This window comes from Natator depressus, chromosome 1 (genome assembly GCF_965152275.1).
Source record: "Natator depressus isolate rNatDep1 chromosome 1, rNatDep2.hap1, whole genome shotgun sequence".
In the NCBI taxonomy this organism is placed as follows: Eukaryota; Metazoa; Chordata; order Testudines; family Cheloniidae; genus Natator; species Natator depressus.
In genome coordinates, this window is record NC_134234.1 from 15,884,206 (window position 1) to 15,912,033 (window position 27,828).

At 48.6% G+C, this 27,828-nt stretch overlaps 1 protein-coding gene across 1 annotated transcript; it reads left to right on the forward strand.

Moving 5' to 3' along the window:
- The first annotated feature begins 3,215 nt into the window (after window positions 1–3,215).
- Window positions 3,216–26,753, forward strand: TSKU (tsukushi, small leucine rich proteoglycan). The gene is made up of 2 exons (XM_074955290.1): window positions 3,216–3,380; window positions 23,059–26,753. The coding sequence occupies exon 2, from the start codon at window positions 23,067–23,069 to the stop codon at window positions 24,123–24,125; it is 1,059 nt and encodes a 352-aa protein (XP_074811391.1). The 5' UTR covers window positions 3,216–3,380; window positions 23,059–23,066; the 3' UTR covers window positions 24,126–26,753.
- The last annotated feature ends 1,075 nt before the right edge of the window (window positions 26,754–27,828 follow it).

Sequence of the window (27,828 nt, forward strand, 5' to 3'; positions counted from 1 at the left end):
AGTCATGCAACAGAGAATCTGGTCCATGGCATTTTTATGTATAGGACAGTTCAAGGTCATTTTTAATGTATTGGTTATAAATAGGTGGTAGGTAAGACACCTGGCTTTCCAGGGAGGAGACAAAAAACAGTCCTCGTGACTTTTAAATCAGTTTTTCAGTACTAGACATGGAATGCATGATGGGGTGGTATAAAGGTTTGTGGCCAGATGTGCTGCTCTGGCATAACAGCTAGATTTATCTAGAAATCTAGAAAGCAGCTAGATTTGATCAGTCGATAGTCCCTCCAGTATGGGAGAAGTCTCAGTTGATATAAAACCAGCCATCCAGTCTTAGCACAGGGTGTGAAAAGTAGGCTTTGAAATGTTCCACCTGTCCTTGGCTGCTGTACAGTCCCCTGAGGAATGCACCCAGCTGGCAGAGGTTAGCACAGTCCTTAGGCCAGGGGTGCTGGTGAAGGTTGGCCTAGAGAACCAGGGAGCCATAACTAGCTTCCTCGTGGCCCCCTTTCTCCTGTTCTGTGTGGTGATCTGCCTAACTATTTCTGGCTCCCTCCCTTTACTTGTGAGTGATGCAACCATCCCAGACGTGCTAATTCAACCTTCATGCCACCTCTCTTCATATGTTTAAAATAAACCCTAACTGTATAAAAGATCCATAACTGCTGTTCTTAACCCCCCAGCTTTGACACAGTCAATTCCTTACAAACAAAAAGATTAGAAAAATATGGATCCCTACTGGGGCAATATCCCATTCTGGGCCCGATCCTGCCACATTCATTTGCTACTATTAAAATCCGTGTGACTATTTGTGTGAGTAGGGACTGCTATTTGGAGTAAGGATTGTGGGATTGGGACTCTTTAGGGGAATTTATGTATTCAGAAGCCTGATTGTTTAAACAAAATGATTTGAGATAACAGAATGGGAATCATTATTGCTATTTGTTTCCCTGTTGCAGGGGCCTGATTCTTATTCTTTGTGCACCAACACTCCTACAAAAAAGCAATAGGAGTGTCGGGTGTGCAAGAAATGCAGAAGCAGGTCTTTTCCCCCTCAGCCACGAAACAGTGCATCACTGTTACAGTATCTAAGGGTTTGTCTACATGAAGGGCTTAATCTGCAGCTTTTTGATATGCATCCAGTTATGTGCAATAGGCAGCCGCACTAACAGCATGCACACAGGACAGCTGTGCACCCTTCCACTCTGACAGTGGCTTGCTGCATGCTAAGCACATGGCGTTCGCGGAGGGTATCCCATGGTGCTTGACTTCGCTGCTGAGCAGTGTGCATCCTGGGGTTTTTCTTGCTGTGCATTGTGGAATGCATAGCAGAAGCAAGGCGGATTCAAGTTTTAAAAAACACCATGATTCATCTGACTCCACCCCTGACTTCCTTTCTGGGGAGGCTAGCACCAATTTTGAATTGCTGTCAGCCAGTGTGGACCCAACAGTACTTCATGCCAGTAGGCTGGCAACCTCAAACTGGCAGAGGCCATATTTCAACACTCAAAGCTGGATGAATTCGGCTGGGGACTTCTCCTGCTGCACCACCAAGCAGATGATGTGCCAAGGCAGCAGCTTCTCCAGCCACAGGAGGTGCTTCAGAGGTGGAGCGAGCAAGACAAGGTGAAGGAAGCTGAGGGAGACACCTAGCACCTGAGATTAGAGGAGCAGTTGCTGGAGCAGCTTTGTTCACACCGTGATGCACTGTTTCGTGGCTCAGGAAATCAGCGTAGGTAGGTGGAAGGGATCATTCTATGGGCCAGGGATGACCAGCAGTGGTGAGAGAATTTCAAAATAGGGAAAGCAACGGGTTTTTTTAGATATGTGCTGAACTAACCCTGGAGCTGCAGCGACAGCGTGCCAACATATGGTGTTTCATATCAGTGGAGAAGCAGTTGCCCTTGCCACCTGGAAGCTGGCTACCCCCAAATACTACTTGGCACTGTGATCTAGTGAACCATGCCCCAGGGGGCCTTTGGGTTCTGGCCCCAGCTCTGCCACTTAACTTGTTGTGTTAATGTGGGTAGATCACTTGTGTTAATGTGAGGTTTCAGAGTAACAGCCGTGTTAGTCTGTATTTGCAAAAAGAAAAGGAGGACTTGTGGCACCTTAGAGACTAACCAATTTATCTGAGCATAAGCTTTCGTGAGCTAGTATGCATCCGATGAAGTGAGCTGTAGCTCACGAAAGCTCATGCTCAAATAAATTGGTTAGTCTCTAAGGTGCCACAAGTACTCCTTTTCTTTTTGTGTTAATGTGGGTAGATCCATCTCTCTGTCTTGCAGGCCGGGGCCTTGATCTTGGTGGGGATCTCTGGCTGCTGCTATAATACCTAGTACAGCCTAGAGAAGGATCCTAATGCATAGATGTGATCCTTTACTTCCCTGGCTATGCGAAAATTAATAGTTTGATCCTGCAAACCTTAGGATGGATAGAATCAGGCCCTATGTTTATTTCTTAGTATTTTATTTATTTCCTGTTTTATGCTGGTTTATAATATTTTAAGGACTCAGCCTCAGTGTCTTTGTGCACCCAAAACTCCCACTGCAGTCAGTGACAGTACTGAATGCAACCCTCATGCCGGATCAAACCTAAATGTTATGGTAGCTCAGTGAGGGGCAGGGATTGCTAGCTACGTGCTACCCCTGCCTTGCAATGACCTTCATCTGGGCATACCCCTGGGCCTGAGCAGGATCAGGGCCCTGGACACTACAGTGACTACAACTAGGCAGATGCTTGAGGGAGCGCTGCTGCAAATGCTACTGGCGCCCGCCTCGTGCCCGGGTGGTGAGCGAGCCTATTGAAGCCAATGGTAGCAAACCCCGGGTGGTGGGCAGGATCGGGCCCTCACTGCGAGGGGACCCAGTCCTGCTCTCCGGGCAAACTGGGGTGGTGACGCCACTGAAATCAGACCGTGCCCCCCCGGGGCTGCAGCAGTGGGTGTGATGGGAAGGAAGACGACCAGGGTCTGGCCCCCCGCGGATTTTCCAACACCAAGGGAGACGCTGTCACAGGCGAAGGGATTTTCTGCACCTCCACTTTGTACTGCGGCTGCAAGAGCTAAAGTTGCACAAGTCAGACCAAGCTGCCTCCGCCTCCTTCGCTCCCAGATGTTCCCTAGCGTGCAGCCATCTGTTGAGATCCCTCCCCCGCCCCTCCCACCATAAGAACAGCCTGGAGGCGAAAGGGGCAGCGCCTCCGGCCCGGGCGCAGCGAAGCCGCGCGCTGCAGACGGTCCCGGGTGCCAGACCTTCGCCTCGCTGGCTGGGAGCTGGGCGCGCCGAGCGAAGCCGGGCACTTTGGAGACGCTCCCCGGAGCGGGAAGCGGGGCTGCCGCCCGGAGGCGGCCGCTTCACGCTCGCGCGGAGGCGGGGGCGAGGGTGAGCATGCAGCGGCGCGGGCAGGAGGGGGTGCCGGGATCCGGGGGGTGCCGGGATCGGGCGGAACAGCCGGGCATTGGAAGGGGCGTGCGCGCCGGGGAGACTCGGGGCAAGCAGCGCTCGCTCCCGCCAGCAGCCAGACCCACCCACCCCCCCCCCCCCCGCAGCCTGCCTCTGCCCAGGTGCTGGTCCAGGGGGGCCGCTCCCTGCGGGGAAGGTGAGTGGCTCTCCGCGGCTCCCCGCAGCCGGCGGTGCTGCCAGGGCACTGCCCCGCTCCCCGCCGCCCTGCTCCAGCCCGTGTGGCTGCAGCGCCTGGAGGCGGGGAGATCGCCCGCCTGCCGCGGGCTGTGCTGAGCTGGGAGCCGGGCAGCCTCGAGCGGGGGTTGCCCCGCGCGGTCCCCACTCCGGCCGCTCTCGGGGGTCGCTTGCAGGGCAAGGCGGGCTGGCCCCGCAGCGGGCTCTCCCCAGCTCCCGCCGGCCCGGGGGGTGGGAGGACACAGCCGGCTCGCCCTCCATTTGCTAGGGAAACCGGAGTCGCCAAACCCTTCCCTGCTCCATCGTTCAGTGATCGCCTTCAACTTCGGGCCGGGCGGCTTGCTGTCCGCTCCGCCGCCGGGCTGGGATTGCGTTTGGCACATAAGCACCCCCTGCCGCTTCTCAGCCAGGAGCGAGAACTTGGTCTGGAGTGGGGTTGGGGTTTTTTTTTTTTAGTCTTTGCCGAGAGTTGGCTGTGTCTATACACGGAAGATGTCTCGATATAAAATAAGGTTCTGGGGGTAGAAGTGTTTGGTTTCCAAAAGACTGAAATCTGCCCTGAAGTGAGTTGGAGGAAATTTCGCTCCCGGGGAAATCTGCATGCTTCCTGACTTCCGACCGAGGTTTGCAAAGCTTTGCGTCTGTCTCGTTTTCCCGAGCAGATGGTGTGGCGTGCATGTGTCTCTTGTGATGATTTCCCTTCTCGCTTTGCATTGTATTCCCCTTCCCAAGCTCTTGTCTCCCCGCTCGGAATGGTGGCCGTCTGATGAGCAGTTGAAATTGCCACGGTTGCAAGTAATCTGATCAGCAGCTGCAATCAGTGCCCGCCTCCCGTGCCCAGCTTCTGGGCTTTGATTTCACACCCTGATTCCCCGCTTCCAGCCCTCTCTCCCCATAGGCGTAGGATTCAGGGGAAGGGGGGGGAGAGGAAGGAGGCTGTCTTGTCTGGCTGCGCTCAGTGGTGCTCCAAAGACACATTTTTAAAGGAACTTTTGGAGAGCAGCGATCTGATTAAGGAGACGCGAGCCGACGGGGGAGGGGAGGAAAGGGGCAGCAGGGAAAAGCCGCTGCGAAGGCAGGGCTCGCACGGGTTAAGAGGTGACTGCCTCGTTAACATCTGCCTGGAGCAGCCCAGACTTGCAAACTGCTGGAAGGATTGAAGCCTCACAGCGGAGGATAAAGTTGATCTCATGGTCTGGTTTCGAATCCGGGGCATGCCGCCTTCCTAGTCCCGGAGTTCCCAGCCTCTCTAACTGGATTAAGATGAAGGGGGGGAAGTAGGAGAGGATTTGTCGTCTCGAAAAAAGCAGGCAGCCCGCCCAAGAAGAAGAGGGAATAGCTTAGATAATGCACACACGCCCTGTTAACTTTTAACCAGTCATGAGGATCGGGCAGCTTTTATTAGTGATGCCTTAATCGGTAGCTCATGGTAAATGTATTTATGTGCTAGACCGCAGCACGTGTCGGTTGCTTGTGAACAAAACACTCTTTCTCCTACTGGCTTGGATTGGAAAATCTTGAACTGCGAACTTGATTGCAAGCACTGTGCAAAACTAAAGACGATGGCCTCTGTAAGGGAAGATGCTAAATATGTAAGATTGTTCCTGGTATGGGAGGGGTTCAGGGTACCCCCCCTACCCTGCTCTCAATAATCGACGATACATATTGCTCTAAGCTTGGGGGCAAAATCCTAATGTAATTGTATGGTAGCAAATGAAACTGAGAACCACTGTTGCAAGAAGAAATGAGCCATGTAACTTCTCCAGTGGTTAAGGCAAGTACAGTCAGACTAACTCCTGGTTTGTCAGCATGGGCTGGGGAGCTGGAGTTCTTGAGCTGGAAGATTTTCCCAGACATCAGCTGTAATAAATTAGTGCTACCCTGTATACAGCGTTCGCCCGAGTTACATTAGAAAGCTCCTCTTTCTGGACACTGCTCTCTGCACTGTACAAAGCTGAGGACTGTGATGACATTCAAATCCCAGTCTAGGAGTTATTGCCACAGAACCAGCACTAGTATTTCAAGACGCTACAGATCTCACGGTGATGGTGAGCGTTGAAAATACCTGGGTAGAAGATATGAACAAACTGCACCGTAGCTGTGCAACCTTCTAAAGATGCCGCTCTGACTCTGCCAGCAACGCCTTCTTGTCCCACTAGATGCTAATATGATTGGAGAGGGCATGACCGTCAAAACCTCTTTCCAAGAGTTTGTAACGTAAGCCTGTCCTCCTGCACCCCAGTACCCGAGGGTGTGGAGAGGACCCTAGCTCTGTAAGGGTTGGTTTAGCTTTAATCTCCAATATCCCTGTCCTTTATTTGTATTACACTATCACCTGGACCTCTGATCTCTGCTAAGGACTCTATGCTACTAAGCCCTGTAAAGCTACACAGGGAGAAACAATCCCTACCCCGAAGAGCTCACAGTCTAAACGGACGTGTCAGACAAAGGAAGCATTATTATCCCCATTTTAGAGATGGTGATGTGGGGAACTAAGGTACAGATTAAGTGTCTTGCCCAAAGTCATACAGGGAGTCGGTGGCAGAACCAGGTATTGAACCCAGGTCACCTCTCGGAGTCCAAGCCTCCTAAAGACCCCCTGAGAATTCCCAAATCTTGTTTTATAGTGTCTTGAATGTGGTAGCATTGTGTGTGTGTGTGCGCGTGCGCGTGCGTGTGCTCCTGGGAGGGGTTTGATAAGTGGTGAGGAGCAGGAAGAGTATGTGTGAGAGAGAGAGGCATCAATGGTCATATTAAATACCAATTATGTTCTCAAGACTGTACAATACAATTCTATATCCATGGCATCCTTGCAAACTGTACTCCACACGCCTGGCAGAATTACCAAGCACACAGGGCAGCAGGCAATAATGGTGTCAAGTACGCAAAATTGTTGTGAATGCCTGGGATGGTGAATGAATATAGTGTTCCACTATAGGAGACTGGAGAGAGATGAACAGATGCTGAGGAGGGAGAAGATCATATGGAGTGTGCCTAAGGTGGTGCTGGTCACTGGAGAAATCCTGATAAGGCCTTGGTGCGATGAGGAAATACAGGAAGGGCTCCAGACTGCAGGAGCTGCGGAGGAGAAAGCTCTTGCATCAACAGAGAGTAGGAGGGGATGCAGAGAAAAAGCGAGTGCTGAATAATTGGGAAGAGAGGTAAGAGAAAGGAGGCCCGTGAATTAGGCAGCCCAGGAAGGGGCCTTAAACTTTTGAACCGGTGCCTGCAATGGGGATGTGAAGTGCATCTCCACTCAGTGTGAAAAGCTAAGAGTGAGATTTGAGTTTTCAGGAGGTTTAGAGTTTTCACTCTATCCCTAACTGTTCCCTTTCCTCTTTCAGGCTCTTCTCCCTCCTCCTTGCTAGTCAGCTGGTTGGGGGTGGGGGGGATGAAGAGCCTGAGAGTGTGGGGATGGGTCTCTTGCTTTATGAGACAATAATTCCTTTTACACCAGCCCTACTGACTGCGTGAGTTTCTGAAGGCTGGAGACGAGTCCAGGATCAGAGAGGAACAGGGGTGTTCTGTGTGGTGCTTCCCAGAGCTAGCGTTTTGGCAGGCAATCAAAAGAAACTTCCAAAGGTTGAGATTGTGGGGGAGAAGATAAACCTTGGCCAAACCAACCAATTTTTATTTTAAACCTTGGCACCAAGATTAATGAATTAAACAGAGTAAAAAAACAAAGACAGCTGAATGCCATACCGGCGTTAGCCTGGTGATGTTTCTCTTTTTTTGAATGGGAGCTGCCTCCACTTACTACTTCTGCTCTAAAGGTTTTTCCCTCTGCAGCTTGCACGCAAAAGAGGCAGGAAAAACAAAACCAGGAATCCTTTGCGAACTCGGAACTGAATGACATTTATTGTTCTGGAACTTGCTCCCAGTGCCACTCCAGCCAGGCTGAAATCTGACTGTTGGGGCCATGGTTAGTTGATGAAACCTAGCTGACCGTTGGGCCAGGGATGTGGCTGCATGTAATACTTGGTGGTGGTGCTTGCGGGTTCTTGTTGGTTCTCCTTTTTGTATCCTCTATCTGTGTTGACATCTCTAACTGACTCTTCTCCTTTCCCTCTCTCTTAGTCGCTACCCTTCAGACAGAGCAGCCTCCTGTGTCTAGGCTGGGGGGGGGAAGTGCATAGCTAACCGAGAAACAGTCCTCTTCAAAGCATGCTGCAGTCGCACCATTAGCCATGGGTTTGTTACTGTTATTATTAGATGGGGTCCGTCTAGGAACTTCATGGCGGTCGTTATTCAGCACAGCGTAGCCCTCCCAGACTCTGCAACAGAGAATATGGGATGCCTGCGGAAAGAAGCACAGACACCTGAGCTCCAGGAGCATCTCAAGAGTTGTTGGCAGAATAGGGCCTATGACCCACAGATGAATGAATCCGATTTGTCCCTGTTGTGGAAACGCTGGCTAGTTCAGTACAGTGGCCCGCTCTTTTGGGCGAGGACCTGCAGGCCTCGATCCTCTGGGTCCGTGCTTCTCAACTGTTGGGTTACCACCCGGAGTGGTCTTTGTGTCAGGCCTCTGCACTCCACTGGCCTTCCGACTGCCATTGTTAAGTAGGGCTCCAGCTAAAACGATTGCTAACTCGCTCTGGCCTTCAAGGGTTCTCACATGTATTGTAAAATGTGGCTCTCTACCCGGTGGCCAGCCAGTGTGGTCTGATCCCAAGTGGGTCAGAAACTGATCTTGCTGGAACCAGCTTAATGCAGAGTTTCCATTTAAAGACCATTTCTTATCTTCTGTACTGTGGCAGGGCCTGAAGGCTCCGATTGGGACCCTGTTGGGTTAGCCACTGCTCAGGTACATCCAAAGACGTGGTCCCTGATCCAAAGAGCTGACAGTCAAGACGAGAGGCACCAAGTGAGTGTGACAAACTATATGGGGTGGGGGAGGACAGGGGCCGGGAGCTTGTGCTTTAAAGAAGTTGCGTCTTAGCCTGTGAAGCCTTGGGAGGGGGCTGAGTTTCAGAGTCTGAGCTCCAGTGACTTGCTGCCACTGCCTGTGTGGACATAACCTTTGGTATTTACACGGCCCAAATTGCTGTAGTATCTGAGAACCTCAGACTCTTGGGTTTGTCTTTAAACTGATTTATCATCCTAACATCCCTGTGAGGTAGGGCAGTGCTGTTATTCCTGTTGTACAGCTAGGGAATGGAGACACAAAGAGATGAAGTGACTTGCCCAAGGTCCCACTGGAAGTCTGTGGTGGACGGGGGACTTGAACCCAGGTCTCCCAAGTGCCCTGACATCTGGACCATCTTTCCTCTCACTGTTTCAAGTTGGCTGGAATAGACAAGATACGCAGTGTGAGCAAAAAACCAGTAACCTGCAGATTAAGCCTTGGTCATCACTGGCCAAAAAAAAAAAAAAAAAAGGCCAGCCAAATTTTCCAGAATGAATGTTTTATAAAACCTGCTCAGTGCAGCTCATGGGGCATAGGCAGCTTGCTCCAGACAAGCCAGCTGCATGGCATCATTGGTATTCCACCAGGTACCACCAGCCACGCCGTAAAACCTGGCATTTTGTTAGTGTTCGTTACTCAGGATAGTCGTGTTTGTGAGAATTTTCGGGAGCCTTTCATTTACAGCTGTGCTGTTAGCAACAATGATAGCCGGGAGTGTATTTATGCCCTCCTCTTATGGAGGATCTGCAGCTGCACTTTGAGTGCCCCATGCCGCGAAGAGATTATTCACCAACAACAGCAAAAACCTAGTCTGGTTGTGGCAGTCCTGAAGGGCACCAGAAATTTCAGCTCAAGAGAGTAGGGTTGCAATCTCTTTGTTGTGTAGCACTAAAGATGTGAGGCGCAGGCAGCTCCTGGTATGGGGAAGGGGGAATGCAGAGCACTGTATCCCCCTCCCCCAAGTTCTCATTGGATCAGTGCCCCCAGCATGATGCTCGGGGGAGAGGCAGGGGAGGGTGCCTTTTGAATGAGACCTAATGCTGTGTCCCTCTAAGATCTCATGTCACTTTCTGCAAGATCAGAGGTGTTATCCACTCTGGAATTCATTTGCAGGATTCCAGGGTTAATTCCTTTCTGCCTCCCACAGGTCTTCATGCAGTTTCAGCTGGATACAACATTCTTCTCTTCCTCTCCTAAAACGTACGCAGCGTTATGGTGCGCTGTTAAACGCTGGCCATGCTGCGTTCCAGATGCGTCTGCATTTGGGAGGGAGGCTATGCAAGAAGGGGTCTCCTGGTGCTACACGTCAACAGTCAGTTCACCCCTTTTTGGGGGGGCACGTGAAAAGGCCCTATATAGATATAAGCCATCGTTCGTTAGTAGCATCCAACAGTCTGGATGCTATTGACTGCATCTAATTTAGGCACATGTTGTGCCGTTATGCTTCATTCCACCAGGAGGCAGCAACTTTCAATGTTTTAGTCCAGTGGGCCACTTCTTAAGGGAGGGAATATTTCAAGTGTCCCTGACCCCACCATTGCTGCTTGGTTTGCAACACATTCTGGGTGGGGAGCCATAGGAAATGCCTGGAAGCGGCCCAGTGGCCGTTCACATGAGATGCCTTGCTATAGTATAGAAAATGCCTCCCTCTGTAGTCAGAGGGCGGGGCGGGGAGGGAGATAATCCTGATGTGCACCTCAGGGGGCTGTGTCTGTACTATGACTTGTGGGGCGTCGTCAGCCCTGTTAATTGCTAGGTCTCTTAGGCAGCGGGAGCTTTCCTTAAAGCAGCGGGTTTCAGAGGGGGTGCTGTTGAAGCCATGACAGTATCTGTGAATTCTTAGACACTGAGGTGCTCTCTATCCTATTTATTCCTTCATTGGCTTTGCTTTCAGGTTTTGAACCCTGGGCCCTGCCCTGTGGGCTGTGTGAGTGACCGAAGGCATGGTGGAATCCAGCTGTGGCTTGGGTTTTCCTTTGCTACTTCATTGCATGAGGCGACACAGTCGAGCGGCTCCCGGTAGAGGTCAACCCAGAGATTGAACCAGTGTTATACGTCTGAGTAGTAGATCTCTGCAAAGGTGGATGGTGCAGTAGCAGCATTGGTTGGGTTTTCCCCACCTCTTAACGCTCAGCACTTGCCTTGCAGCTCTGAGACACAAGCAGCATATTATAAAACCAAGTGCATTCCACCCAGATTATATCATGTCTCTGGAAACTGGAGTGCTACAGAGAGGTACAGTCATAATGAGTGATTAGACTGGGACCAAGTGCATTTGGGTAGCTAGGTGCGGGAAGCCTCATGTAGGGTTTAAATAGAACCATATAAAGCAGTGGGAGAAGGAGCAGAGGAAAACAGGCTGTTTAAAAACCGAACAGACCTACTTACCTCTCCTTTCCATACCCTGCGGCTAAGGCACCTGACTGGGACTCAGGAGGCTTGGGTTTAATTCCAGCCTCTGCCACAGACAGACTCACTATATGACGCAGGGCAGATTACTGACCTCGCCAGACTGTTCTAGCTTTCGATAGCTGGAACCGGGATAATTTCCCAACATAGACCAAGCACCCTGCTTGCGCTCTCTTTGCTTCATATCTTGAGACTGTTTTGTTACATAGGAGCAACCAGACTAGCTCAGAGCAGTGAAGCAGTTAGTCCTGTCACCAACAGCAGCCAATAACAGGTGTTTCAAAGGAAGGTGCAAGAAGCCCTGCAGTAGTCATTCTTGGCTAGCCTGTCCTTAGCGTGACCTCTGAACCCTGAATAACTAGAGACTGGCTTAAGTCCTGATGCAGGATGGCTTATAGCCCTTCCAAAATGCTTACATATTTTTAACATTTACTGTTGGGGATATCCCTCTTGCCCCTACAAACCCGCAGTCCCTTTTGAAATCCCGCTGGCTCCGGGCCTCAGGGATAGCGTGTGGCAATGAAAGGCTGTTGGTGATTAACTGGCCCCATCCCCTCCCCCCCACATGATGCAAGGAAACAGTTTACCACTGGCCTTAAATGCTCACACTGCTGTGATCAAGAGGGTTTCCTTGACAAGCTTTCTCACAATGAGAGAGCCATAAAGCTGAATGGCTTTTGTCTCCCTAAGGAGGACGTGATTGTAAAAGGGGCCTGAACACCCTCTCCCTAGACGGATCCGCTTACATTTTATGATTCCCTGCAACTCTGAAGGGCTTCTCTACATACCAACTTGCATCAGAACAACTGGGTGGTAATTTGCACCTTTTATTTTCGGGCAGATCTGCGTGCAGGCCTTCTCGCTTCTGAAGAAGTACATTGATTTTTAGTCTGTCTGGGGTTTGTTTGTGTGTTCTTTTACTGGTTTTAAGTATCCCCAACTGAGATGAGGCCTCCATTGTGCTAGGCAGCACTGCATACATATAGGAAAAAGCAGAACCTTCCCTGAAGTGCTTACAGGGGAAATAGACAAGGTGGACGAAGGGCGAAAGAAAGGAACAGACAGGTGAAGTAAATTACCTACGGTCAGCCAGGAGTAGAGCTGAGAATAGAACCCAGGTTTCCTGAGTGCTGGTACAGTGCTCTGTCCACCAGACCATGCTGCCTTAGAGGTTGTCGTCACAGCAGAGTTAACTCAAGGGTTTACTCTAGTGTTGTCCATGCACAAAGTCTTAACTCGAGTGTGGTGGTGCTTTAAATTCCAGTTGGCTGGCCCATCAGGGATGGGAATAGGGGGGTATAAGCTACAGCTCACATGAGCACAATTTGCCATCTGCTAACAGGAGTGAGGACACTGGGTATTTCCACTTGAGGGCCACTAGTCCTCTGATGCCGTCACACAATTCCCACCCCACCCACGGCAGTTAACTCTGCAGGGATGGCCTCTCCGGCTCCCCAGATCCCTGGAGGCATGAAGTGAGGTAGGGAGGAGGCTGTGCTGCTCTGCTTGCTGATCAGGATCAGTGGGTGAAGACAGGAACACTAAATCCATTGAGAACAGCAGCCAAATCCTAACCTGTCCTTGGTGACCTGTAATTGCACCCACCACTTGTTGGCAAGCCCTATAATGTATCTCCTTAATTGTGCAGCAGGGCTGCCAGAGCGCCCGGAGACCTCTCATGCCACTTGTCTTTCCCTCCCCTTAACAGCTGTGGGAGGATGACTTTGAACGCCTCATTTCCTTTTGGTAAATGCCTGTTCTGAGCACTCCACCTAAGGCTAGGGACCAAGATGATACTTTTAAACGTTTTCTGAACAGCTGCAGGCAACTTTGGTCCTCAGTAAAACTATATAACATGGAGGTTTCACTGAGTGGACAGGGGGCTGGCTTTGTGGCATGCCAGACAGATGTCATGATTTCTTTCCTACTGTGCCTGTGTTCTTCCAGGAGCTTGTCGTCTGCTGCCTGTCTAGTCAAATCTTGCAGGCGTTGGAGTCTGTGGACTTTTGGCCACTGACTACGGTCTTGGTGCAGGGTTTGGCCCTGTGAGAAATGTAATTCTCAGTGTAGTAGACACCAAATCCATCCTGTTTCAGTTCCAAGTATGAATTGGTTGGCATGTCTGTGCCAGTACATGTCCACGCAGGTTTTCCTCTTGTTAGATCCAAACTGCACCTCGACTTCCTTATAAAAGCTCCCGGGAGAGGAAAATTGCGCAACTTGAATAAACTCCCACTTGTTTAAATGTTTGCCTTGTAAATTATTAAAGGCGTCTCAAGGCAGACCAGGGTTGAGAACAATCAAAATAAAATCCCTGTTTAAAATAAACTTTTTGCGGGGAGGGCAGGAAAAGCCGTTTGAATTTCTTCTTTCTTAAAAGGAGGATGTTTCTTCAGAGCCCAGGAAGCCAAATATGCCTGCAAAAGCAAATAATGGTCAGGCTGGAGAATGGGATGGAGGCATGGGCCTCTGACTTAATTAACCCCACGTGTCCACTCTGCATTCAGGCTTTTTAGCTTGAAATGGTGATATTTTACCTCCCTCCTTGCCTGGCTTTGCTCTTGCTATTGTCATCTGTCCCTCCACCTATAATAGATCTATTAATTAACTACCCTGGGAGCAATGTGTTGGTTAAAAGCTGTTCGGCACCGATATAACTCTGCATCTGTAACTGACAAAAGGGAGTAACTCTGATCTCTCTGAAAAGTCAGGACCGAGTGTGTCAGCCTTGCCTTCCCCTCCCGTTCTTAATTCCCTGCGTCCTTAGGTAAAGCTTTGTGGAGTGTTATTGTCTAGCATAGACGTCTGTCTGTCTCTGTGTGTATAGAGTCATGGAGGTATAGAACAGGAAGGGACCTCAAGTGGTCATCTAGTCTGTCCCCCTGCACTGAGGCAGGGTGAAATGTGCCCCGAGTGTAGGTATTCCTCGTAGGTAAGCGGTGGTGTGCTTGTGATGGGGACAGCTCAAGACTTCCATCTCCACAGCTGTGTGCAGTGACGGTACAAGGTTCCCCTCCCCCACTGCTCTGCTGGGGCGTGCCTGTTTGGAGGAACTGCCTCTTGGGCCTGGCCCATTCACTCCTTGGTACCTGTGCTGAGACGGCTAACGGATGGCCTGTGGGAATTGGATTGAGACCACCACACTCATCTTCTGGTGGGCGTCCAAGCCTATACTTGGGACGTTGCCACTGGCAGCCAGCAACGTGGGTAGGTGCATCTGTCCAGACTTACGGTGTGGACAAGAAAAGCTGGGATTTGCACCGGTTAACTTGACCAGCGCACATGGTGGCTCTCCTGGTCTCAACTTGCGGGTTGCACTGTTGCTGGCTACATACGGCTAAGTTGGGGTTAAACTCTGAGCTAAATTCAGCCTGACAGCTCCCAGAGGCTCCATATTCTGAGTAATATAATTCCCCTGGCGTCCTCCTTTCCAAGCTTCTCTTTGTTAGAACTTCAAGTGTAGCAGCCAGTGGCAATGATTCACACTGGTCTGGCACGGAGGCAGGTAACTGGCCAAGAGGGTTGCGTTGCGCACAGTCTCAACTGGTGTAAATCAGCATCTGTCCATCTTCGGTACCTTTCGGTGGCTCCACTTACCCCAGTATCTGAGCACCTCCCAATCTCTAATGCACTTATCTTCTCTACGGTGGAAATGCTGCTGTCCCCATTGTACAGATGGGGAACAGAGGCCCAGACTGACTAAGTAAGTAGCCCAAGGTCACACAGGGAGTCCGTGGCCAAGCAGACTCCAAGTCCTAAGCGCCAATTCCTAGATCATCTGTGCTTTCTCAGTGACGTCAATAGGGCTATGCCACTTAAACCAGCTGAAGAGCTGGCCTGGGACATCTTTTTCTAAATACTCCCCCCTCCCTCTAGTACAGCAAAATAAATGCATGTAAGGAAGATAAGGAAGTGATTTGTGTGTTTATGTGTGTGTGTGTGTGTGTGTGTGTGTGTGTATAAATATAGGTTTCTATTTTAAGTTGATTATCCTTGGATGCCCCGGCAATGTGGCTTCCATGTGCCGTTGGGTTAATTACTTGTTAATGACTCCCTCTATGGTGGTGATGTTGGCGGCTGAAAGCAAGGTGGGTGTTTTTTTTTACATCCGTTATTAGATCTCATTAAAGCAGAACATAATTCATAGAAAAATGTTTCAGCCTCAGCATTCAATTCTCGTTCACCGAGTGAGCAGGGAGACGAAGCAGAAGGGGTTTTAGGAATGATTTCAGTTCCTATTCATGTCTCCGAGGACTCTTTAGCGGTAGAGGGGCACCACATGGGTTCCAAGTGCTGTTCCTCTCTCCCACCCTATCGCTGTGTTACAGCAGTAGAGGAAACCCGGCAATGCTAGACAGAAGAGAATTTCACACATCCCCCTGCTTTGTAATTTGGGATGTATCCGCTATCTAAGCTGCATTGCACTTCACGCAGATAAACTCTGATAGCTTATCACAGATGAGGTGACTGATGCAAAGAATCTGGATAGAAGGCTCTTAAAGCCAGCACAGATTGCTAGAGTTAAGGGACTGATTCTCCTCTTACTGTCAGTGGTGTAAATCTGGAGGAACCCCTTTGGGTTCAATGGGATTGCATTGTTTTTCCAATCCCACGGTGCTAATGAAGAGTCAGGTTTAAAGGGTGTGGCGCTTGTATTTTATTTTTTGAATTGTCTGTAGCTTCCTCCATACCCAGAGCCATGTAACAGAGACACACTTATAAATATGGACTCCCCCTGATCTTCTGTTCTGAACGATGCAGGCAGACCCCATGAACCTGGTTCTCATTTTATGCCCAGGCCCCTCTACAGCACATTGGCAGGATAAAAGGGCATTACCCTGGGTATAAATGGCCCTCACTTTAAGGCTCCTATGCACTGCCAGAGTGCTGCAAAGGGTCCATTGGCTTCAGTAAAGCTCTGCGTGGATCCAATTACAAGGTCGGGACCACATTTTAGATCATTGTATCCTCGTCCTGCTCCTTACCTCTAAGTATCTGTGACTTGGAAACATCGGTGGCCTTTTAATCATCTTCCCAAGGTAACCACTTTCTGTTGCTTCCCTGGTAAGTCTTTCACACACGCTCCTCCCTAGATCCAGCTACCATTCTGTATTGAGCCACCTGGGCCTATTATTTTAGGGACGGGCTATCCTAGTTGTCATGAAATAGTAAGAAAAAAGCTTTAACTTGAACTGATACAAGAATAAATACCATGCCTCTCCTGAGTTGTATCCTCTCACATTTCTAGACAAGAAGCCCTTTCAGGAGACAGATGCAAAGTTTTTTATCTTCAAAGATTCGTTTTGGGTGGGTTTTTTGGTTTTTTTTTTTTTTTTTTTTTTTTCTTTTAGGGCTTAACAGTCTCTGCTTTTAAGCTAGTTCAGCCAGTTCCTTTTTTGCTGTCTGTTCACACTTGTGTGTGAAACTTGCAGCGCTGGCTTTGGCAGTCAAATCTTTGAGCCCAAATGATGCTTCAAGAGAAAGTGTTTCTTAATGGCCCCGATTGGAAAGCAATAGCTGTGGCGATCTTGCTCGTAGTAGTGTAGCCTGACTAAAGGCAGGTAGCTGTATTAATCAGGACAGGAAACCCAGGAGTCCATTAAAACTTGGCAAGCGATGGGAGCGTTTTTAGAAAATAAAAAGCTTTACAAAGCGGTTATTGCCTGAAAAGTGACTCAATTAAAATCCCCTCGGAGGAGTTCTTGATTTATCTGATGGGGCTCCCCTCTCCGCTTTAACTCAGTGCCTCAGAAATAACTAGCAATCGCTTTTCTTCCCAGCCTGTGGGATTTATTCCCACTGACATCTGTGTGCAGCTTGCTTAGTTGTCAAGTAGAATTTTTTTTGTTTTTGTTTTTGTTTTTTTTTCAACTTGCCACCTCTGCAAACCCAGCCTGGTGTCTGATCGTTCAGGCTGTGCTCTTTCTGTTAGTTGTTTTTTGGATAATGCACAGGCCAGAATAACATCCTGGTCCCCCTTTCTGTGGAAGTATCTTGCTTAAAAAAAAAAAAAAAAAACCCTCCTCCCAAACCCATGTTCCTGCCAGGATAGTAAGTGGCTATGTCTGAATTACAGGGGCAAACATCCTGAGTAAGTCCTTTTTTGTCAGTGTTTAAAAAGTCCATAATCCTGCGGTTTACCCAGAGAATTGGGAAAGCCTAAATCTGCCAGTCACGTAAGCCCCAAAGTGCTTAAGCACGTGCTTTGCTAATGGAGAATTGAACCTCCTATGAGCCTCAGTTTTCCAGTCTGCAGAATGGAGTGATCCTTACCTATGGCAGAGCACTGTGGGTAGAGCTTTCAAAAGTCCCACCCTATAGCTGTGTGTATATTTTTCTGGTTTTCAGTGTGCTTGAACACTGCCCTCGTGGAGAGAACTGGAAAATCCATCCAGATGACATTTCCAGGTTGGTGGTAGTCACTGCTACTAGAGGTAGTCTCGTTGTGTCCGGCCAGCCTGCTTTTCACATAGCAGGGACCACACAGGCCTGAGAGGTCCGTGTTTCTCATGCGGCTGTGGCAGATGCATGCCAAGGGGTAGTGCTGTCCAAGAAGGAGTAGCTCCGAATCCAGGGCATAGTGGTGCCAACATGTCTACCTGCCAGCTTGGAAGGTAATGAGAGAAGCCTTGATTATAGGTTAAGACTGTGCGTTCACAGAAAATAGTAATTTTGTTTGCCTCCCTTCCTTCCCCCCCCCCCCCCCCCAAAGTGTGGCTTTGCAACATCGCTCTATTCAGTGCTTACTCTCCACCCTTTTCTGCCCTCAACTTTTTAATTATTTTTATCTATCAAAGGGTGGGTTGGCTGATTGGTTTTACATTTTTCACAGGAAACCCCAGTGCAAGTACAGGCCCCAATCCTGCCACGTGATCCAGGCGAGCTCACGTAGGATCCTGTTGAAGTCAGTGGGGCAGAGGGGTGTGACTGAGTAGGAACAGAGCCTGTGGTCTGTCTGGGCTGGGCCCATTTGCATATCTGTCCACTGCTCTGCCTTCTGAGGCTTTTTAAATAAAGTGCCTCCAGAAGCCTTCCAGACAATGGCTGTTTTGTATTACAGGAGACCAGAATCCAGCTGTGTTCTGCACTTGGCAAATATATAGTAAGGGAGAGTCCTTACCCCAAAGAGCTTGCAGTATAAGTAGATGCGCTAGACAAACGGTGGGAGGAGAAACTGAAGCACAGAGGGGAAAGTGACTTGCCCAAGGTCACCGAGCAGGTCAGAGGCAGAGCCAGGATTAAAAGCCAGATCTCCTGAGTTCAGTTCAGTGCCCTAAATAGTTGGCCATGCTGCCTTCTGACAAGGCTCAACAAGAGTCATGTGACTAACATGGAGAATCACTGGGGCATTCGCTACTAGATTTCTTTGTTTTTCTGTCTAGAAACGGAGGCCAAGACTTGAAGAAAACTGGAGTTTAGCTTTAGGCGCCCACACTCTGACTTAGACCTGATGTTTTCTTAAGTGCTGAGTATCCAGCAGCTCCCACTGAAGTCATTGGACTTGCTCCAGATTAGGCAGGTGTCAAGGAGGTCAGGATTTGTCCCAGGGGGTCTGTTTACATTGAGGAAAATTCCACACCAAAGGCAAGAGTGGAGCAATACTCTTGGGGCAAACTGAAGGCTGCAGCGCTTTGCCCAGTGACTTTCCCGCTGCATTAGAAGCTGCTGCAGGCATAGGGGCAAGTAGGATTTGGCCCGGTGTGAACATATCTGTAATTTAGCAGAACGGCTCATAGGCAGGAGGCCAAAGGCATTTTGATGTGGGTTTAATACATGCTGAACGCATTCCCTCTCTCCCTCCCTCCCCCCCCCCCCCCTTAAAAATGCACTATGGACTTCTCCGGCCTAGAATAAAAACGGAATGTACCTGGATAATTTATAACTGCCTAACAATGAAGAGGGTTTTTCTTGGGTCGGATGACGGACAACCTGTTAGCTTCAATAGGAGACAGAACAAATAAGACTTAAGCAAACTCGCTTCTTGCCACTCTTAAACGTTTCATGCTGTTCTCTAATGGAGTCCTTGCCTTGTTGTAATAGTCTAGTTAGAGAGAGAGAGAGAGAGTAAAGTACATCCTGTTTGCAAGGCAATTAGGAGACCCAGTGAGAGAGAGAGAGAAGATAGGTTATTGCTCCCTTGGCTAGTCAGAAACTGTAATTGTAGTGTGAATAGCTCTGCTCAGCAGTGCCTTGTACATGGACGCATCGGCACCTGGTTAGCTCCAACTTCCTACTGAGGGGTAAAAGAATTCGCGAGTCATGGGTATTGGCGCCGAAACACCTATTCGGTCATCTTGTCTATTCCCTTCCCTCAGTTGTTTCTGAAGTTGGGCAGGAAGGGAATTTCCACACACACACTGCAGAAGATATTGATCTTCTGGTTATTGAAGTCTAGCACTGGGTCTGATCCTCCGCTCCTTTTAAAGCTTTGTGACTCCAGTGATTTCAACGGAGCTGCTCCTGATTCTTGCTAGTGTGAGAGGAGACTTGGATTCATGGGGTGAAGTCCTGGACTCACTGAAGTTAACGGAAGGTTTACCGCTGCCTTCCATGGGGCTAGGATTTCATCATGTGTCTTAAAAATTGGGCATTTTGATCTGGGGTCTGTCTGATTCAGCCCCCATTGAAGTTAATGGGACTCTTTCTCCCCCCCCCCCCCCCCCAGGAGTTGGGTCAGGCTTTAGAAGAAGAGACCACTTGGTAGGCTCTTTCCCATTGAAGAATCAAGCAGGAATAGCTGATGGGTTTGGGGGGTGGGATAGAGGACTTGAATACACCAAATGAATATAACTGATGGGTGTACCTCTGATACAACGTTTCTAATTTTGCCAGAGACCATAGGGAAGGTAGAAAGTGCAGTTCATTCATTTTACCCAAAAATAGTGGTCTCCCCTCTCAGCAAACGTTAAATAGCACAATGCTGTAACAAGGGCTCATCTTCCTAGGATGCCATGATTTCTACAGAAATGGGTTACGCCCCATTTCTCTAGCATACAATCAGAAATGCTTATTTACTTAGATTGTAAGCTCTATAGGGCAGGGACTGTCTTCTTGTTCTGTTTGAACAGCATCTATCAAGGAAGGAGGTCGGGGTCCACGGCCATGATTGGGGGCTCCTATGTGCTACTGCCAGACAGATAATAGTAGATGTCTGGCCAGATCATATTTTGTGAGGCATCTTCCTTTCTTCTCTGAATGCGTTTTGCAAATTGGCAAGTAATTCACAACGGGTCTCCCAGACTCTGATGTGAATTAGCAAAGAGCCATTGACAAGGGAGAGGAACTGACCTGGGAGAAGATGCAAGTAGGTGTGAACTTCTAGGAAATGGCTGGCAAAAGGTTCCTAGCCTGCAGAGGCGGCACAGAGGAAGGATCAAAGGTCAAGTGGCAAAGATGACACCACATAAGGGTGTTGCCTTTTATTAGCGAGCGAAAGAAGAGGTGACAGGGGCATGCACCAGGAGACAGTAAAGGCCGAAACCATGAGTAGCTGAGATAAAGGCAAAGTCTTGAAAAATAGTATCTGACATTTTAATCTGTGGGGGGAGGGTATAAAGGAGTGAGGAACAGAATCGCTACAATGTAGGTAGAGCGTTTGTTTTGGGGGACACGTTCCCGTTGCAGATCTCCTGAAATCCTTCTTGGAAGGGTGTAAAGAGAGAGCGGACATGGGACTTGTGATTCCAGGCAATGACGCGGGGAAACAATAGGAATAATCAGCCCTTCTAACTGCTGGGACATGACTGCCGCATGCTCCGTTTTATAATCCCCAGAGGTGTGTAGCTAAAGCTTTTAATCAGCTCTTTCTGGAAACCGCGTCGCTGTAGCTACTACCATTCTGATTAACAGATACAGTAACGGAAAGGCCTGGCAAGTCCTGTGAAACAGGGACGAGCCTCCTGGCTCCCTTCATCCTTCAGCTGTGAAGATGGCAAGCTTGGTGCGATGGAGAAGCAGGGGAAGAGCTGCAGAGGGCTTCACTGCTAGGTCCCTGGTTAGAATCCTAATCCAGACCAACAGCTGTTGCATGTAGTTACCTGATGGCTGTCCAGTGGCCTATGTGAAATGAGTGGCTTGTCCCCATAGGCATTTTGAAGTGAGTGTCTACCCATCACACGGGGTGCCCTTGTTGGCAGTCAGGTTAAGAAGAGTGACCCATCCTCTGGTTCCTTGAAGGGGCCCTTCAAAACCAGATTTGAGGCCCAATTGTCAAAGCTGTCTGGGGGGGACTGATGGGTGAGAACTCAGACTTGTGCAAGTCTGGCTCTTGGCCAAGAGGACTTTGTTCTCCCAGGCTTTTGGATTGATGCAGATTTATTTCCCAAGCTGGAAAATTCAGTGGTTGGTGGCGAAGCAGACAGCTGCCGAAGCACAAAGTGCTGTAACTGAGGGCTCTGTGTAGCTAGGCATGCTAGGATTGTTGCACCTTGAAAGCATTCCTTGGCATCTGCATGAGTAGCTTTCTGAATACTCAAGTCTTCTCACAGTCCAGATTCAACCACAGCATGAACCCAGGCCAAGGGACAGCCAGGCAATGCATTGACCACCACCCCCATGCAGTGGGCCGTGGGGCATAGCGCTGGCCGGAAAAGAGCAAGGATTCAGCATTTCCTCTCCAGGGCCCCTGCACACAGAACTTCTGTTTTAAAGCTTCTCTCCCACCCGTCAGAATACCCAAGGGAGGGCTGGCAGCAGAAACATGGCATGCCCACCCTCTAGATCCACTCCTTCCCCAAGCCCCTTGGATGCATTGGGCCTTGCTGGTTCTGAGAGGCACAATGTAGCGAGTTGGACCCATTACGTTTGCCTGTGAAGATCCAGTGCTCATTATGCCTCTTCACTTGCCTCGATGCTACGGTAATTATCTATCTGAGGTGCTACTGCTGGCCCCATCCCTGTAGTATCTGAGCACCTCCCAGTCACTATTGCATTTATCCTCTCAGTACCCCTGTGAAACAGGGAAGCGCTATTGTCCCCATGTGACAGATGGGGAACTAAAGCAAGGCGAAATTAAGTGACTTATCGAGGTGACCTAGGAAGGCTGTGGCAGAGTGGGGAATTGAACCCAGGTCTCAAGTTCCCGACTAGTGCCCCAACCACCGGACCATGCCTTGATGTGTGCATCTGAGCTGCAGCTTATTAAACCCCCATAAAGAACCAGGCCATGGCTACGCCTAAAATGCTACAGCAGCACCGCTGTACTGCTTCAGTGCAGACACTGACTACGGAGACAGGAGGAGTTTTTCTGTCGCTGTAGGAATCCATCTCCCAGTAGCTAGGCTGACGGAAGAACTCTTCCATCGACCTGGCGCTGTCTACACTGGGGTTAGGTTGGCTTAGCTACGTCTCTCGGGGAGTGGATTTTTCACACCCCTGAGAGACATACCTATACTGATGTATGTTTACAGTGTTGACCAGCCCATAGTGTATGAACCGTAATACGAGAGGAGCCTCATGTTTGGTTCAGCTTAAACTGGTGGAGACGCAGCAAGGACAGATCTTGCATCAGAGCACCTATAGCTCTTCCAGGCAATCCCAAATTACCAAACTGACTGTGGTGTACTTGCATAGGCCAAGTCTAAGTGAGATTTTTTCCCCTTAATCTCCCACTGGTGGTAGCAGTGGTAGGAATACAGTAGACAAGGCACTGGTGGCATCTTAATTGTCATGTTGTCTAACCCCATTCAGAGCCAGCCTAGATAAGTGGTCCAAATGCCAGCAGTCACTGGCTATGCACTAGAGCGGTTACAATAGGGACATTTAGAGGGGAAAAGTCTAGTGTAGGACATGCCCCGGGCTACCTTCCTGCATTTATTTGAATGTGTGACAATCCAGTACATTAGGAGCACATACTTCATGTTGCTGCTTCAGTCCAAATACCTGATCTCTAATGCAGTCAGATACTTTCACTATTGAGTAGTGTCCGGTATCATGGGATTGTTCCGTGCATCGACAAGAACATCTGTCCCGGTCTTTGGAGGCATACTGGTGATGTGATTATGCAGTTCAAATTGTTAAACCATCTTCGGCACGGTTTAAAGTTTGTGTTAGTTTGTCTACGGTGCTTCAGATTCACTCTAATTCTCTCCTCCTCTTGTCTTTCAGGTTCAGCAATGCCTCTGTCAGCCTGGTTCAGCCTGCTGCTTCTCTTTCTTTGTATTGGTACTACCAAAACCTGCTCCCCAGGATGCCACTGTGAAGTGGAGAGTTTTGGTCTCTTTGACAGCTTTAGCTTGACCAAGGTGGATTGCAGTGGAATAGGCTCACACATTGTTCCTGTCCCTATCCCTCTGGATACTTCCTATTTGGATCTGTCCTCAAACAAACTGGAAACCATCAATGAGTCAATGCTGACTGGCCCTGGTTATACCACCTTGGTGAGCCTTGATCTGAGCTATAATAAAATTGCTAAGATCTCTTCCACAACCTTCTCCAGGCTCAGGTATCTGGAATCCTTGGATCTGAGTCATAACTCTTTGGCAGTCCTTCCAGATGAATGCTTCCCCAGTTCACCCCTGGGGGACATAGATTTGAGCAACAACAACCTCCTGGATATAACGTTAGATGCCTTTGCTTCCAAAGGTCAAGGGAAACCCATTAACGTGGATCTGTCCAACAACATGATAAGCGCAGTCACGAGACACCATGACAAAAACATCCCCAACATCCAGAGCTTAAATCTATCTGGAAACAGACTGAAGACTGTGCCAAACCTCCAAGGGATTCCCCTGCGATACTTAAATCTCGATGGGAACCCTCTGGCCAAGATTGAGAAAGGAGCTTTCGTGGAACTGAAGGATTTAATTCATTTATCTCTCAGCAGCTTACATGGCTTTAGAGAGATCTCTCCGTACAGCTTCAAAGAACTACCCAATCTCCAGGTACTCGATTTATCCGGCAACCCCAACCTTAAGTTGTTCAGTGCCGAAGTACTTTTCGGTCTAAGCTCCTTGCAAGAGCTCAACCTGTCCAGTACAAGTGTTTCCTTCTTGCCAAAGACTGTGCTGAAATACTTACCTACCATCAAAAGCATTACCTTGGGGAAGAATGTACAGTGTCTTAAGGTGACCAAGGAAGGACAGTATCACCAACAAATCGGGCTGACCAAAAAAGAGGTCCTCCGTTGTCATGACAGCCATGGGTCGGTAGCAGCAGCGCCCTATGTCTCGTGATGTAGGTGGAGGGGAAAGGGCTGAGGGAGATTGTACAGCTACCTGGACTGAAATGACCTGCCACGTGCCTTTCGTAAATCATTTTGTTAATAATTTATACGTTTGTCTATGCCAATACTTGACGGTGTGTGTCTTTAAATTCCGTGTTACTGCCCACCGTTTTCTGCCACACATCAGCTGCTGCCTCTTGATTCCTGCAAGCGTTTGCAAGTGATAGGTGCAGCATGGCAGCCCCAAACAGAGTTTGCTGTGAATGGGGACCAAGTGGGGTCACTGTTTTGAATTTCTAAGGAAGGGCAGAATATCTGGGGAGCAAATGCATTCGGCCCAGGCTTATTTGCAGGAGCAAAGGTAGCCCTGTCTACAGCATGCACCAAAATGTGTTAACGCCACAGTCATTTGCTTACAAATCCATGCTCTATCTATTCTTTTTTTCTCCCAAGAAGTGCCTTCCAGATGTTGCCTTCATTAGCAGTGCCCTGCTCATTGTCATGCTCTTTCAGACTGAAGAAACCGTACTAAGCAAACCTGAGTACAGGGTGTTTCTAATGCTTGGCTGCTGTGTGCATAAAAGTGCAATGAACACTTGGTACTTGGGGACCATTTTTTCCCCACCTCACCTCACCGATCCTTTCCTCACAGGATTGCATTAGATCCTCCGCTGGAAGTCCCAGGGGCCTTCTGAGGCAGATGTGTTGAACCTTAGCAAGTGTTCAAACTCAGCGCTGTGCCATTCGAAGGACTGAAGGCTGTTTCCCTGGACCCGGTTGCTGTGCGTGTGGCTGAACAGAGCCCGTTTGCTATAAGGGCAGGTTGTGTGGGAGTCAGGCTCCAGCAGGGTAAATTAGAGTGAGCGGTGAAAGGGAAAGCACATGTAAACTAAATTTAAAAACTCCCTCCCTTTCTTGGGCATTTAAAGAATGCTTGATGAAGCTCCTTATCTTGATAACCTTATCAAACCAAGAGTAAGCCCATGGGACTGAGAAGAAGCTGTTTCCTCTCTGACTTCCCCGGCCTAATAAGAACCTGTGTGACGCAGCTGTGCTGTTTAGTGCAATTTCAGGCCAGAAAATGTAGGGGGGGAGGAGGGAGAACGCTCCAGCCCCAAAGCCTGGGGCTATTGACACCCGCTGTTTAATAGAACAAGGTAGTAGCATGCTTGCCTGTGTGGGAAAGGATCCTTTCCGGGGCCTGCTGCTCTGTGTCATTCTTTCCACTCTCGTGCTTGGCTTCTTGGCAGCTAACTGAAGTCTTGGGAGCACAGAGCAGTTTGTGTCGGCTTTACTCAATTGCCTGCATGCTGAATTTGGCAGAGGGAAAACCAAGCACGAGCAAAGGGAGTGGGAGCGGCAGACGCCTCCAGGCAGCGAGGGGGAAACAACACACGAGAACTGGCGGTAAGGGAGCGAGACGCGCAGCTCGAACAAATGGGGGGGGGGGGGGAAGGTAGATGCTACAAGAGAACCAGGCTCCTGCTCTGTGAATTCAATGGGGAACTTTGAGCCATGTCCCCAGAGAAACTCGGCCTGGGTGGAATCGTTTGCTTACCCCAGGCCTGAATCTGGCGCACTCTTCCTTGGTATGGGGGGGTGCAGAGGGAGACAGCATGGGCAGAATCTGCTCTCAGCTGCACGAGTCGAAGAGCTTGTCTAGGCACAGAGCTGCCCCAGTTTCACTAAAGGAATTATTTTTCTTTTTAAACCAATTTAGTTGAGCCCATGCAAAAAGCTGTGTGGATGCTCTTTTTTTTTTTTTTTTCCTGGTTTAAACCAGGTTTTTTTTTCAGCTTAGTTTAAGTCCATCAGGAACAGGTTTAAACTAAACAGCCGTAAGCCACTCTTAAACCAGAATCAGTGTGTCCACATAGGAGTTTGCACCAGATTAACTTAAACCAGTGCAAATAGTTGTGCACACGACCCCTGAGTTAAATGAAGTCTGACTTGAATCAGTGTAACAGTTATTAGAATCTGGCCCATTCTGTAGCCAGGCACCGATGGTGGCTGTAGACAAGAAGGAAAATGTGAAAGGCAGGGAGTACACTAGCAGCTTCTGCAGGGGATCGGGCGTAAATGCACTATCCTCAAGAAGTGGGCGTGGGAAGAAGACCATAAGAAGTAGGTTAAGATACATCTGATCACATATGTAATTGTTGAGTAGATTCCAATCTGTCGGGGGGGGGGGGAGGAGAATCGAGTACACTTCATGGTGGAACAGCTTGCATTCTGCATCAAAGACACTGCAGTATCATCCATGGAATCCAGAAAGAGCTATATCTTCCCAGCTACATCTTCGAGAGTATTTTACAAACTGAAATTACGCTGCCCCACACCAGCTATCTGTGGTGATGGTAGAAAACTTTTGAGCAAATCAAAGCCTGTCACTGTCTTGGAAGGGCCAGATTCCCAGCTGGTGCAATACACTGACCTACACCAGCTAGGACCTGGCCTTGGATTTCCAAGTAGCTTCTCCAATGGCTTTTTCCTGTCTCTTATCATTGTGGTAGCCTTGTTAGTCTGTATCAGCAAAAAAACCGAGGAATGCTTGTGGCACCTTACAGACTAACAAATTTATTTGGGCATAAGCTTTCATGGGCTAAAACCCACTTCATCAGATGCATGCAGTGGAAAATACAATAGGAAGATCTCTCTCTCTCTTTTATTTATTTATTTATATATATATATATATATATATATACACACACACACACACACACACAGAGAATATGAAAATATGGGTGTTGTCATACCAACTGTAACGAGACCAATCCGTTAAGGTTAATCTTAACTGATTGGTCTCATTACAGTTGGTAACACCCATTTTTTCATGGTGTGTGTGTGTGTGTGTGTCTCTTCCTATTGTATTTTCTACTGCATGCATCTGATGAAGTGGGTTTTAGCCCACGAAAGCTTATGTCCAAATAAATTTGTTAGTCTGTAAGGTGCCACAAGTCCTCCTCCTTTTTTTTTTTTTTTTTTTTTTTTTTTCTCTTATCATTGAAATTAAATACTTTTAAAAATCTTTTTTTCCCTTCACTGAGCCTTTTAAATGCTCGGCTCACCATTTGGTTTTGCAAGATTTTTCTGAAAAGGCAACAATATTGTCTTAGACGGGATGTGATTCTATAAAATCAGGAGGGAAATGATGAACAAATAGTAATAACACCATGGGCTTGGGTTGGTTTGGGGTTTTTTCTTTCCTAACGGATCCTGCCTTTTTAAGAGAATTTTTCTGCTGGCAGAAAACTTAATTTTTAAAATTATATATTTGTTTAATTTTATAGTTCTGTACTTAGATGAAATGTTAGGGGGATAATATACAGGCTGTAGAAGTTACTGCCTTTGCACCACTGTGGTAAATTTAATACCCAATGTGACAATCCAATTGAAGACTGCAAGATTTACTCTTGTAATCTCATGGTAGCCGCTAGCTAAATGAGTCTTATGAAGGGCTGGTAAATACCTTCTGTGTTTCTTTTTTTTTTTTTTCTTTAAGACATTGTAATGCTTTGTGATTATTCACAATATAATAAAGTAATTTTGTGGAGACAAAAACAGCTCCTGGGTTTATTTCTCAGATGCGGCAAACTGCTTGGAGAGTGAAAACCGGTCACTGGTTACAAAGCACAAGCTTCCGCCTACCTCCATCCCAGCTGTAGCTGCATTATTCTCATGCTCTATATAACCATGCCCAAGTCCATGGTATT

Bases quoted from the DNA above. Each gene is read 5' to 3' on its own strand.
- TSKU (XM_074955290.1), top strand. From the start codon at position 23,067: ATGCCTCTGTCAGCCTGGTTCAGCCTGCTGCTTCTCTTTCTTTGTATT.